Source organism: Blennius ocellaris (genome assembly GCF_963422515.1).
Source record: "Blennius ocellaris genome assembly, chromosome: 17".
Lineage (NCBI taxonomy): Eukaryota > Metazoa > Chordata > Actinopteri > Blenniiformes > Blenniidae > Blennius > Blennius ocellaris.
This window is the reverse complement of record NC_137666.1, coordinates 22,001,503-22,014,631: the sequence shown is the minus strand read 5'-3', so window position 1 is coordinate 22,014,631 and position 13,129 is coordinate 22,001,503. Positions and strand designations below refer to the sequence as shown.

Here is a 13,129-nt window from a genome sequence, read left to right as displayed (position 1 = left end):
ACCCCACAAACCGCCAAGACAATGGTCAAATCAAAGAAAACAATGTGTTTTTTAAAAAGCAGATTTTAGCAGATGTAACCTCAACACTGAACGATAACTACCTTGTTGCACCAAACAGCCTCCAGGCCATGCTGTCAGGGGGAGTCTGTACAAACACCCACAATGCAACAGCGAGAGCAGAAGTTTGTATTTTGCAGCAGAAGGTTTCATTACAATTGGCTTTATGTTGAATTTGAATTAATTTCGTGAAGTAATTGTTTACTTTTGCAAAAATACAAGTATTTCTATCATGGATGCTCTTAACAAAGAAAAACAAAAAGGTTCAATTAACGGTTATTATTGCACTATTTCACCGATCTATAAATAGAAATATGAAATAATACAATGTGGGGAGCTTTAAATAGTCATGCTGCCCTTTTGTCCACAGGCAAAAGACATAGAAATTGCATTGTATTTGATAGAACCTGGAACACAGACATGAAATCGATAACCATAGTGCAGAAGAAGAGACGTGATTAAGAAAAGCAAATAGATAGGAAATAAAGTACAAAAAGAGGAGGAGTTAGTGGGTTAGATGGGAGGATGAGGAGTGAGGAGCATCTGCACACAGCGATTGAAAGAGGCAGGATAAGCAGCTTTGGCTGCTGTGTGTCTTGTAACTGAGACTTATGGGGCCGTCGATGGGAGCTGACAAGTCATTATGTGGCTGCAGACAGTGTGTGTGTGTGTGTGTGTGTGTGTGTGTGTGTGTGTGTGTGTGTGTGTGTGTGTGTGTGTGTGTGTGTGTGTGTGTGTGTGTGTGTGTGTGTGTGTGTGTGTGTGTGTGTGTGTGTGTGTGTGTGTGTGTGAGGGAGAGAGAGAGAGAGAGAGCGAGCATGGTTTCTGGGAAACGCAGATGACAGATGAGGATGTCGTCATGTCCTGCTGACGTCAGCCCTCCACCTGTGCCTGAATGTGACGTGTGAGGACACACAACCTTTAAAGCGTTTGATTTGGTGACTGTTACAGCCTCGATATGGAAACAAATATTTAACTGAGCATCATCGTGACTTTATCAGACTATTGTCTTTCATTGTGGCCCCCAGAGTCTGTGCTCCTGTGTGGTGCAGTGAGAGGCCCCACACAGCCGCCGTCATGGCCCTGAGACCGCCAATAGGCTGAGACTGTCATCTGACAGCGTGAGGTTTCCTCACTGCACCTCACAGTATGGCTGCTGCTTTCCGTTAGGAACAATAATAATGTGACCATGCAACCATCTCTGCAGTCTCCATCTACCCACCAACATGTTTTCCCTTCAGAAATGCTGTCAGAATAATAGCTTCATTCTCATTTAGCTTCATTTAAATCATGTCTGAAGGACCTCAATGAAATACCAGAGACTGTTTATATTCCTGTGCAGTGCAACGTGCAGTCAAACTTGCTGTTGTACACACGTTTATGAAAACCACACAGTTATGAAGTACGGCTGCCCAACACTGAGACAGTCTAGGAAAATGACACAAGAACAGAGAATGGAGCAAAAATGAATAAATAAAAACAATGAAGGAACAATTAAGAATGAGACATGAAATATAAAGTGCAGATATTCCATCCGTTCCTCTTTTTCTAAAGATGTAAAGAAATCTTTTAATTTGAATGTTTCTCAAGATGGAGGCAATACTTCCTTTATCTGTTCTCAAGAGACATGTTATTACAACGTTACCTGAACCCTAAACATCTTGTACATATACGTCAAAAACAAACAAACAAATCAGTAGATAAGAGTATATTAATAATATAACATGTACTTATGTATACAAGCATAACTCACGTGATATCAATATCAAAAAGCTAATATTTAATTTAATTTAATTTAATTTAATTTAATTTAATTTAATTTAATTTAATTTAATTTAATTTAATTTAATTTAATTTAATTTAATTTAATTTAATTTAATTTTTTTAATTAAATTTTTAAGCCAAACCCTTTTATTGTATATTTTATCGCTGTCTCCTTTTTAAGTTACTGTGTTGCTGTTAAGATTTTTAAGCGGTCACCCTTTGGGTTGTGGAACGTTTACATCAATCAATTATGATTGATTGAAATTATACAAAAAAACCTCAAACTGTCAGTACTTGTCGTCTCCACTGTTTCAGTGATGAAGCAGCTCAGTGAAGCAGCCGGCCATCGTACTGCCTTGCCATCATCGTACTGCCTTGCCATCATCGTACTGCCTTGTCATCATCGTACTGCCTTGCCATCATCGTACTGCCTTGCCATCATCGTACTGCCTTACCATCATCGTACTGCCTTGTCATCATCATACTGCCTTGCCATCATCGTACTGCCTTACCATCATCGTACTGCCTTGTCATCATCGTACTGCCTTACCATCATCGTACTGCCTTGTCATCATCATACTGCCTTGCCATCATCGTACTGCCTTACCATCATCATACTGCCTTGCCATCATCGTACTGCCTTGTCATCATCGTACTGCCTTGCCATCATCGTACTGCCTTGTCATCATCATACTGCCTTGCCATCATCATACTGCCTTGTCATCATCATACTGCCTTGCCATCATCGTACTGCCTTGTCATCATCGTACTGCCTTGCCATCATCGTACTGCCTTGTCACCATCGTACTGCCTAACCATCATCGTACTGCCTTGTCACCATCGTACTGCCTTGCCATCATCGTACTGCCTTGTCACCATCGTACTGCCTTTCCATCATCATTCTGCCTTGCCATCATCGTACTGCCTTGTCATCATTGTACTGCCTTGCCATCATCATGCTGCCATGCCATCATCGTACTGCCTTGCCATCGTCGTACTGCCTTGTCATCATCGTACTGCCTTGCCATCATCGTACTGCCTTGTCATCATCATACTGCCTTTCCATCATCATACTGCCTTGTCATCATTGTACTGCCTTGCCATCATCGTACTGCCTTGCCATCATCGTACTGCCTTGTCACCATCGTACTGCCTTGCCATCATCGTACTGCCTTGTCATCATCGTACTGCCTTGCCATCATCGTACTGCCTTGTCACCATCGTACTGCCTTTCCATCATCATACTGCCTTGCCATCATCATACTGCCTTGTCACTATCGTACTGCCTTGCCATCATCGTACTGCCTTGTCATCATTGTACTGCCTTGCCATCATCGTACTGCCTTGTCACTACTGCCTTGCCATCGTCGTACTGCCTTGTCATCATCGTACTGCCTTGTCATCATTGTACTGCCTTGCCATCATCGTACTGCCTTGTCACTACTGCCTTGCCATCGTCGTACTGCCTTGTCATCATCGTACTGCCTTGCCATCATCGTACTGCCTTGTCACCATCGTACTGCCTTGCCATCATCGTACTGCCTTGTCATCATCGTACTGCCTTGCCATCATCGTACTGCCTTGTCACCATCGTACTGCCTTGCCATCATTGTACTGCCTTGCCATCATCGTACTGCCTTGTCATCATCATACTGCCTTGCCATCATCGTACTGCCTTGTCACCATGGTGCTGCCTTGCCATCATCGTACTGCCTTGTCATCATCATACTGCCTTGCCATCATCATACTGCCTTGCCATCATCGTACTGCCTTGTCACTATCGTACTGCCTTGCCATCATCGTACTGCCTTGTCATCATTGTACTGCCTTGCCATCATCGTACTGCCTTGTCACTACTGCCTTGCCATCGTCGTACTGCCTTGTCATCATCGTACTGCCTTGTCATCATTGTACTGCCTTGCCATCATCGTACTGCCTTGTCACTACTGCCTTGCCATCGTCGTACTGCCTTGTCATCCTCGTACTGCCTTGCCATCATCGTACTGCCTTGTCATCATCATACTGCCTTGCCATCATCATACTGCCTTGTCATCATCATACTGCCTTGCCATCATCGTACTGCCTTGTCATCATCGTACTGCCTTGCCATCATCGTACTGCCTTGTCACCATCGTACTGCCTAACCATCATCGTACTGCCTTGTCACCATCGTACTGCCTTGCCATCATCGTACTGCCTTGTCACCATCGTACTGCCTTTCCATCATCATTCTGCCTTGCCATCATCGTACTGCCTTGTCATCATTGTACTGCCTTGCCATCATCATGCTGCCATGCCATCATCGTACTGCCTTGCCATCGTCGTACTGCCTTGTCATCATCGTACTGCCTTGCCATCATCGTACTGCCTTGTCATCATCATACTGCCTTTCCATCATCATACTGCCTTGTCATCATTGTACTGCCTTGCCATCATCGTACTGCCTTGCCATCATCGTACTGCCTTGTCACCATCGTACTGCCTTGCCATCATCGTACTGCCTTGTCATCATCGTACTGCCTTGCCATCATCGTACTGCCTTGTCACCATCGTACTGCCTTTCCATCATCATACTGCCTTGCCATCATCATACTGCCTTGTCACTATCGTACTGCCTTGCCATCATCGTACTGCCTTGTCATCATTGTACTGCCTTGCCATCATCGTACTGCCTTGTCACTACTGCCTTGCCATCGTCGTACTGCCTTGTCATCATCGTACTGCCTTGTCATCATTGTACTGCCTTGCCATCATCGTACTGCCTTGTCACTACTGCCTTGCCATCGTCGTACTGCCTTGTCATCATCGTACTGCCTTGCCATCATCGTACTGCCTTGTCACCATCGTACTGCCTTGCCATCATCGTACTGCCTTGTCATCATCGTACTGCCTTGCCATCATCGTACTGCCTTGTCACCATCGTACTGCCTTGCCATCATTGTACTGCCTTGCCATCATCGTACTGCCTTGTCATCATCATACTGCCTTGCCATCATCGTACTGCCTTGTCACCATCGTACTGCCTTGCCATCATCGTACTGCCTTTCCATCATCGTACTGCCTTGCCATCATCATACTGCCTTGCCACCATCGTACTGCCTTGTCACCATCGTACTGCCTTGTCACCATCGTACTGCCTTTCCATCATCATACTGCCTTGCCACCATCGTACTGCCTTGTCACCATCGTACTGCCTTGCCATCATCATACTGCCTTGTCACCATCGTACTGCCTTGCCATCATCGTAATGCCTTTCCATCATTTTACTGCCTTGCCATCATCATACTGCCTTGTCACCATCGTACTGCCTTGCCATCATCGTACTGCCTTTCCATCATCGTACTGCCTTGCCATCATCATACTGCCTTGTCACCATCGTACTGCCTTGCCATCATCGTAATGCCTTGCCATGCACCTTCATCAATTGTGAGGTTGCTGGAAAAGATCCCAGCTGACAATAGAGGGTTCATATTAAAATCCTCACTTGATGACAGAAACAAAAGCATGCAGAGGAATGTGAAACCCCCCGAGACCCTCCGGAGGAATCATGAGGCTACAATACAATGTCCGTCTCCATCTTAGAACTACATAATGTGTTCATGTCTGGGTGTTCAGGCTGATGCAGGGAGAAAGTGGACCGCGGGAGTTCATGGATGTGGAGGATGTGTGTGTGTGTGTGTGTGGGGGGGGTTCAGCAGCCAAGTCAGATGTGATTAATGTTGCCGTGGCTTCAGAGAACACAGCTCTGCACTTCCACACACTGTGCCGTGTTACACAGCAGGCCTCTGCAGGAGTTTGGTGGCAGCGGTTCAGATTTCTGTCCTTTTAGATAAATGGATCATTTAAACATCCATGGAAGGTTGAGGAATTCCTATTGCTCCTGCTCTTTACTGGCCTCACAATGCTGGTGGGAGAGATTCTGATTCTCATTATGCTCATTAACATATAGATGAAATGTAGAGAAGCCACTCAGTTTTGTCGCCTTCCTCTCTCTGTGCAGTCATGAGTGTGAAGGCCAAGCCTCGTGGAGAAAGGAGGCGGTAAGAGGTCTCAGAAGGTGAAGCAGTGAAGTAATGTCCACTCAGGGTTTTGACCAGTGCTCTAGTATTGAGGCAGAATCATTCAGGAGGTCCTCTTTAACAACCATTCTGATTCTCTGTGTCGCTTCATGTGCTTCAGACGCTGTTTCCTCCTCCTGCCTCCCTCCCTCCTCCAGTCAGTCCTGCTCCCTGCTTCCCTTCCTGAACAGCCAATCCTGTTGGTCACACATGTAGAACAGTGACTGCATGTCTGCCCACTGCCTCCTCCTCTTCAGGCAGGAGGAGGCTGCAGGGTGTGGTGGTGAGCAGGAGGAGGCTGCAGGGTGTGGTGGTGAGCAGGAGGCTGCAGGGTGTGGTGGTGAGCAGGAGGAGGCTGCAGGGTGTGGTGGGGAGCAGGAGGAGGCTGCAGGGTGTGGTGGTGAGCAGGAGGAGGCTGCAGGGTGTGGTGGGGAGCAGGAGGAGGCTGCAGGGTGTGGTGGTGAGCAGGAGGAGGCTGCAGGGTGTGGTGGTGAGCAGGAGGAGGCTGCAGGGTGTGGTGGTGAGCAGGAGGAGGCTGCAGGGTGTGGTGGGGAGCAGGAGGAGGCTGCAGGGTGTGGTGGTGAGCAGGAGGAGGCTGCAGGGTGTGGTGGTGAGCAGGAGGAGGCTGCAGGGTGTGGTGGGGAGCAGGAGGAGGCTAGAGGGTGTGGTGGTGAGCAGGAGGAGGCTGCAGGGTGTGGTGGGAAGCAGGAGGAGGCTGCAGGGTGTGGTGGGGAGCAGGAGGAGGCTGCAGGGTGTGGTGGAGAGCAGTGTCAGTGATGGAGACGCTCAGTGGATCCATGCATGAGAACTGGATACTTCATACTGAGATACTTCATATTCAGATACTTCATACTGAGATACTTCATATTCAGATACTTCATACTGAGATGCTTCATACTGAGATACTTCATCTTGAAATACTTCATCTTGAGATACCTCGTACTGAGATACTTCATATTGAGATACTTCATACTGAGATACTTCATACTGAGATACTTCATATTGAGATACTTCATAATGAGATACTTCATCTTGAGATACTTCATACTGAGATACTTCATAATGAGATACTTCATCTTGAGATACTTCATACTGAGATACTTCATAATGAGATACTTCATATTGAGATACTTCATACTGAGATACTTCATAATGAGATACTTCATAATGAGATACTTCATATTGAGATACTTCATACTGAGATACTTCATACTGAGATACTTCATATTGAGATACTTCATACTGAGATGCTTCATCTTGAGATACTTCATCTTGAGATACTTCATATTGAGATACTTCATCCTGAGATACTTCATATTGAGATACTTCATCTTGAGATACTTCATCTTGAGATACTTCATACTGAGATACTTCATCTTGAGATACTTCATATTGAGATACTTCATACTGAGATACTTCATATTGAGATACTTCATACTGAGATGCTTCATCTTGAGATACTTCATATTGAGATACGTCATACTGAGATACTTCATATTGAGATACTTCATATTGAGATACTTCATCCTGAGATACTTCATATTGAGATACTTCATAATGAGATACTTCATACTGAGATACTTCATATTGAGATACTTCATCTTGAGATACTTCATCTTGAGATACTTCATACTGAGATACTTCATCTTGAGATACTTCATATTGAGATACTTCATACTGAGATACTTCATATTGAGATACTTCATATTGAGATACTTCATACTGAGATACTTCATATTGAGATACTTCATACTGAGATACTTCATATTGAGATACTTCATCTTGAGATACTTCATCTTGAGATACTTCATACTGAGATACTTCATCTTGAGATACTTCATATTGAGATACTTCATACTGAGATACTTCATATTGAGATACTTCATACTGAGATGCTTCATCTTGAGATACTTCATATTGAGATACTTCATACTGAGATACTTCATATTGAGATACTTCCTCTTCTTCTTCTTCCTCTTCCTCTTCTTCTTCTTCTTCTTCTTTGTCTTCTTCTTCTTTGTCTTCTTCTTTGTCTTCTTCTTCTTTGTCTTCTTCTTCTTCTTCTTCTTCTTCTTCTTCTCCTTCACTCAGTGCTGTCTCTAGACGTACTGGGCTTGTGTTCCTGTTGCCTTGACCTCACTCGGCTCTGCAGTGTTTCCCTTCCAGCAGCACGTTCATCCCTGCATTCACTCCAAATCCTCATACAGTCTTTCATCCACAACCTCAGCTAATCATTTCTATTTAAACACTTCTAACATACATTTTAACTGCCCTTGGCTTCAAATACAGTAATACTCTATTGACTCCCTTGTTTTCCCAACAGGCAAATGTGGGCCTCTCAGATATTACAGCATCTGGCAGAGAATTTCTACGAGCATGAAGCTGTTCGAGTCCATGACTGAACGACACAGTGGTGACCCAGTTTCCCAGAATCCTAACATCACTCTCTGGCTGCTGCTTGTGTGACCCCCAGCTGCGGTTCTCTGATTTGACAATGTGTTATAGAGCATCACTTCTTTCACTTGTTTTGGCCGATGAGAAAACAAAGAAGGATTTTTGTGTGCGTTGTTAGAAGAGCTTCATTTTTACATGGTCGCTTCAAATCCAGCGTCTTTGTTCCGATCAGAGGGTTCTCATGCGGCGTGGGGCTGCAGCCTCTTCAGCTCCTCGCTATCACTGTTGGATTCTTCCACACTGAAACTAGGTCACATTTCCACCACATAATTCATGATAACAAAAAACCCTCCACAGTGACAACGGCTCCTCTTTGTGTCTTACAGTTGATCTCGAGGGGTTAAAGTGAACGATCGCTCCTTTTTTAAGCCACACAGGAGAACGTGTCTCTTCATCAGACAGTCACGTTCATCCTCCTTCAATGTCAGTCGACGTTCAGAAGTGGAGCATCAGCAGAAAGCACCACCGTGCCCCCAGCATTCTAGGCAGTCTGAAGACCATCCAGACAGAGTTCATACTTTAGTGTCACGAAATGGGTTTGATTCCGGGGAGGATGCTTCTTTTCCCCAGCAGGTGGGAGGATGTGCCGTCACTCAGCTCTCTCCCTCAATCCACACAGTTATTAGAGGAGCGGCGCCGCCAGTCACTGGCAGGACTAGACCCTCCGCTCGGCCTCTCAGGGCATCAGCAGCTCTTCTTGATGAGGAACCACCCCGTCACTCCGTCAGGTCGGTCCAGAGGACGGAGTGTCGTATCACCACCTTCCAGTCAGGGTGCAACAACTCTCAAGAATGAAAAATGCTCGTGAGGAGGTTTCCTGGAAACATTGAAGCTGAAATGTTAATTGATTTAACAGGAAGAACGTTAAGTATCTGTAGTCATAGAAACAATATGTAATTCAGTCTTCAAGCAGCAAAAATGAAGGAAGAATTAGAGGATCAGATATTAATATTCCTGATGGAAAACTGTGTCACTGCAGTTCAAACCAACCATGTAACTGCCAGTTGAGATAGAATTTCTGATCATGTCTATGTCCTGCAGTGATGAGGATCATCTGTGTTTATAGTGTCTAAAATGTCTGAACGGTTCAAAGGTGATGACGTTATTGTTTTCTCAGTTATTTCTACAATCGCGAGAAAACACAACCGAAGTGATCGAGCTGATAACATCTTGTAAAGTATCATAATAGTCAGAGGTACTATATTTTATATTTCCTTGTCTGACTCGTGACCTGTACTGTCCTGTCACATCCTGTCCCCGCTGGTCTTGTGCTGGTCTGTCTTCTCCCATCTGGTTCCGTCCCATCCTGTCTCTTCCTGTACTGTCTTGATCTGCTTTCTCCTGTCTGATCGTCTCTCGTTGTCTGTCCCGTCCCGTCCTGTCTTGCTCTCTCAGCTGGGATCAAATCCCCCCCCCCAGTTGAGGGAACATAATTTACATAAGTTGGATAAATTGCATGAAGCAGTATAAAAGATAAATAGATGATTTATACTTTAAAAACAAAAAACAAAATGGGATCTCTGTAATAAATCAAATTCAAGTTTGTTCCACAGTTTGAATTAAATAATGACGGAAATGAAGTCATTCTGGTACAATAATCTTCAGAGAGGCAGCTACATCTAAATCAACGTTTTTAAAATATAAACCTGTTGTGCAATTATGGCGTTTGCACATTAGCCAATCAGATAAAGTGGGAATGAATAACACTGTTTTCTTGTTCCCTCTTCTTCTTGGCATGAACTCAAATTAGATTAGTTTCCACTGGCAGCTGCATTTACATTTTACATTCGTCACGTTTAACTCCTTATCTTCCAGGTGTAATCGGCCTCAGTGTTGTGTGGGCCTTCGTGCCTCTCTGCGTTCACCTGGATCAAACTTCCCCCTCAGTCCTGTCTGACAGGCTGGCAGCTCACCTCGTCTTACCGCCACTGCGATGCTTCAGTCTGTAAACCAGCTGCAGTCCAGTGACGCAGCCACTGAGAAATGTGTGCTGTATGTCTCTACTGTAAAGCCAAATGTGTCCTTTGGTCTCAATTCTGTGTTGATATGAACATTGGGAGCCCCGGTTGAATGAATTCATGGTGTGAAGCTCAAAGCGGCCCAATAACCAGGACAGACACACAGATGGCGGCTGATCACTCAGAGGATTGACCTTGTTTCCGCCTCGGCTCTGGATTTGATTGTGTTTAATCCCGGCCCACTGACAGACCGACTGATCATCTGTTGATAAAAAACACGGTCAGCAGTTTTTTTTTTTTCTTCCTCCAGAAAAAAGAGGAAGAAGTGAAGAGCCGCCTCACTTTGACTGTGACCTTCAAGACGCCCCGGAGGCTGAGCGCTGCAGAGACGGTGTCAGCAGGACAGGTGAGGAGCTGAGCAGCAATTCAACCACACACAAAACTCTCACAGACCTGATGTTTTACAATTCACAAGATCAGTTAGTTTTGTTTCATTTAAACTGTTATAAGCTCAAATCATCGGAAACAAAACAACGGTTATAATGTCACCTTGAAGACAGATGTATGATGCGCTGCTGGTAATTCCACCAAAGTCAGCAACTTTACATCAGCTTACCTCCGCCTGGTTTGTGTTAAAGTACCACTTTGGACCACAAGGTGGCGTATTGAGTCATTGAAAGAAGCAGGTAGAGGATCTTCGCTCCAACAAATATTGGTGCCATGAGCAAATATACAACTTCTACAAGCATCAGCCCAAATGAATTCCCACAACTCTAAAAGCCAAACAATGTACAGTCTCCTGTTCACATAACTCGACACGCCACCTGGTGTTCAACACAAGCACAATCTGAATTTGACATATTGCCCCTTTAAAGTCATTCCCTCCATACTTTGAACCCATATGTGTCAAGAATGATGACACTCACGTGTGCGTTCCAGTTTATATGACTTCTATATTTCCAACAAGATGAGGCACCTTGAGATCAGAGGTGTCAAACAGAAGGTCCATAGAGGCTTGGTTCTGGTCTCCCAAACCAAGAACGTATTGCAAAGATTGCAAAGGAAACCGATTTAAAAAAAAAAAGATTCATTCTTAACAGTAGACCTGAGCTGAGATTTCAGTGATGCCGCCTTGTTGCTATCAAACCAGCCTCAAAGCCATGCTGTCAGGGGGAGTCTCTAAAAACACCCATAATGCAACACAGCAAAGAAAAACTTTCAAGTTGAAGTTTAAAGGTTATTCTCTCACGGTTACTGGTCTGGTCTACTCAAGATGAAACTGGAAATTTGTCTGTGGCCCGTGAACTATATGTGTTTGATAGCCCTGATCTAGATGGAGGAAAAGAACCCAAAGCTTCCAGGTTTTTGAAGAATACAGTACATTGCAATAACAATTAGAATAAAAGTGAAAGGGGAAAATACATCTATCTCGCTTTGATACTTCAACAAGTTGATATCCTGAGCACCACCACATCATGACAGAACAGATAGATAATATATGATCAGAAGATAAACATTGATGGAAGAGTATTTAGCCTGCATTAGCGGGTATCACCTTTGTCCACTAGGAGGCAGTGAAAATGTTTACCTTTCATCACTTGCTTTGGGAAACCTGTTGCCAAACCCTCAGTACAGGCCACACACCCCAGCACGCCACGCACGCTGTCGTGTTCGGATTGATCAGTGATTTTATTCTCCACCTTCTGCTGGAGGAGATTTCTGGAGCTTTTTACCTGCTTTCTGCTCAGAATGAGACAATAAACAGATGACTTTAGCCACTGCAGAGCATTTATTTAGCATTATTGCCCCCAGATTGCACGTTTTAGGATTTCACGGTGTTGTAGATGTGGTATCCTCACTGCAGCGCCTGATTCCTTTATGGGTGATTCATTGGTGTGCGGTGAAGGTGGAGACAAAGCTGCAGCATTGACCCGCCACCTGCCACCCGCTGGCTTGTAGGTGGGGTTTACAGCCCCATGGGGGGGGGGGGGGGGGGGGGGGTTACCCCAGGGTTAGTGGCCTCCTCTCACGTGAACATATGCACATTGAGACAGTCACACAAACAAACCCACCAGACCTGTCCCTAATCTCAATCCCAAATCAGCTCTGCGATGAGATTTACAATAATCTGAAGCCCCTTACAGACAAAACAACAGCGTCAGTCACAAAGGGTGATTGTTATGCTTCTGATCTGGATATGAAGCAGCTTGACATTCCCTTTTCTGTCTGAATCACAACACTGGATCTTTTGGCCAGTTGTAAACTACTAAACACAGAATGCTCTGGAATGTAAATACACTGCTGTGGTTCTCTGGCTTCCAGCTGACGGTAAGAACCTTCTTGCGGATGCAGACAAAGAGCGAGGTGTACGGATGGCGTGAAGGTCAACTCTGTGTTTTCCACTGAACAAAACAAGCGTTGTGGTGTTTGAAGGCATCGTTGGCCCACAAGGAGCACCTGGTCTTCTTGCAGAATGCTGCGTCTGTTGGTGTTCCTGTGTAATGAGTGGAGCACACGTTTCCTGAGGTCAGCAGCGCGCAGAGCCTTGAACCGTGAAATGATCAGCCGTGAAAAGGCGCTTCGCTGCTTCTCTTTCATCCTCTCACTGAGGGTTGAACCGAGCCGGGTGACCCCTGGCCCCCGCAGACTTCATGATATCATGACATATAACATGTTTCTGCTCAGAGGGACGGACTACATCTCATAGCCGAGGTTCTAATGACAAACAAACATTCCCTCTCATGGTTCTTCTCTCTGCCGACTGACGAGCAACGCTTTACATGCTTTTGTCTTAAAAAGAAAGGGGGAAGTGTCTGTGATATGAATATAGGCCACGAC

General features: G+C 45.0%; 1 protein-coding gene across 7 annotated transcripts in view; it reads left to right on the top strand.

Annotated features, from left to right (window-relative positions):
* eml1 (EMAP like 1) overlaps positions 1–13,129 on the top strand; it is a 72,873-nt gene that overhangs the window by 3,837 nt on the left and 55,907 nt on the right. For 5 of the 7 annotated variants that reach the window (XM_080512846.1, XM_080512845.1, XM_080512847.1 and 2 more), the window contains exon 2: positions 10,602–10,697. The exons of 1 other annotated variant lie outside the window; for it this stretch is intronic. In XM_080512846.1, coding sequence (XP_080368972.1) covers positions 10,602–10,697 — 96 coding nt within the window. Of the gene's footprint in view, positions 1–10,601; positions 10,698–13,129 lie in introns of those variants that run through there. One more of the 7 variants, XM_080512849.1, reaches the window with a different exon arrangement.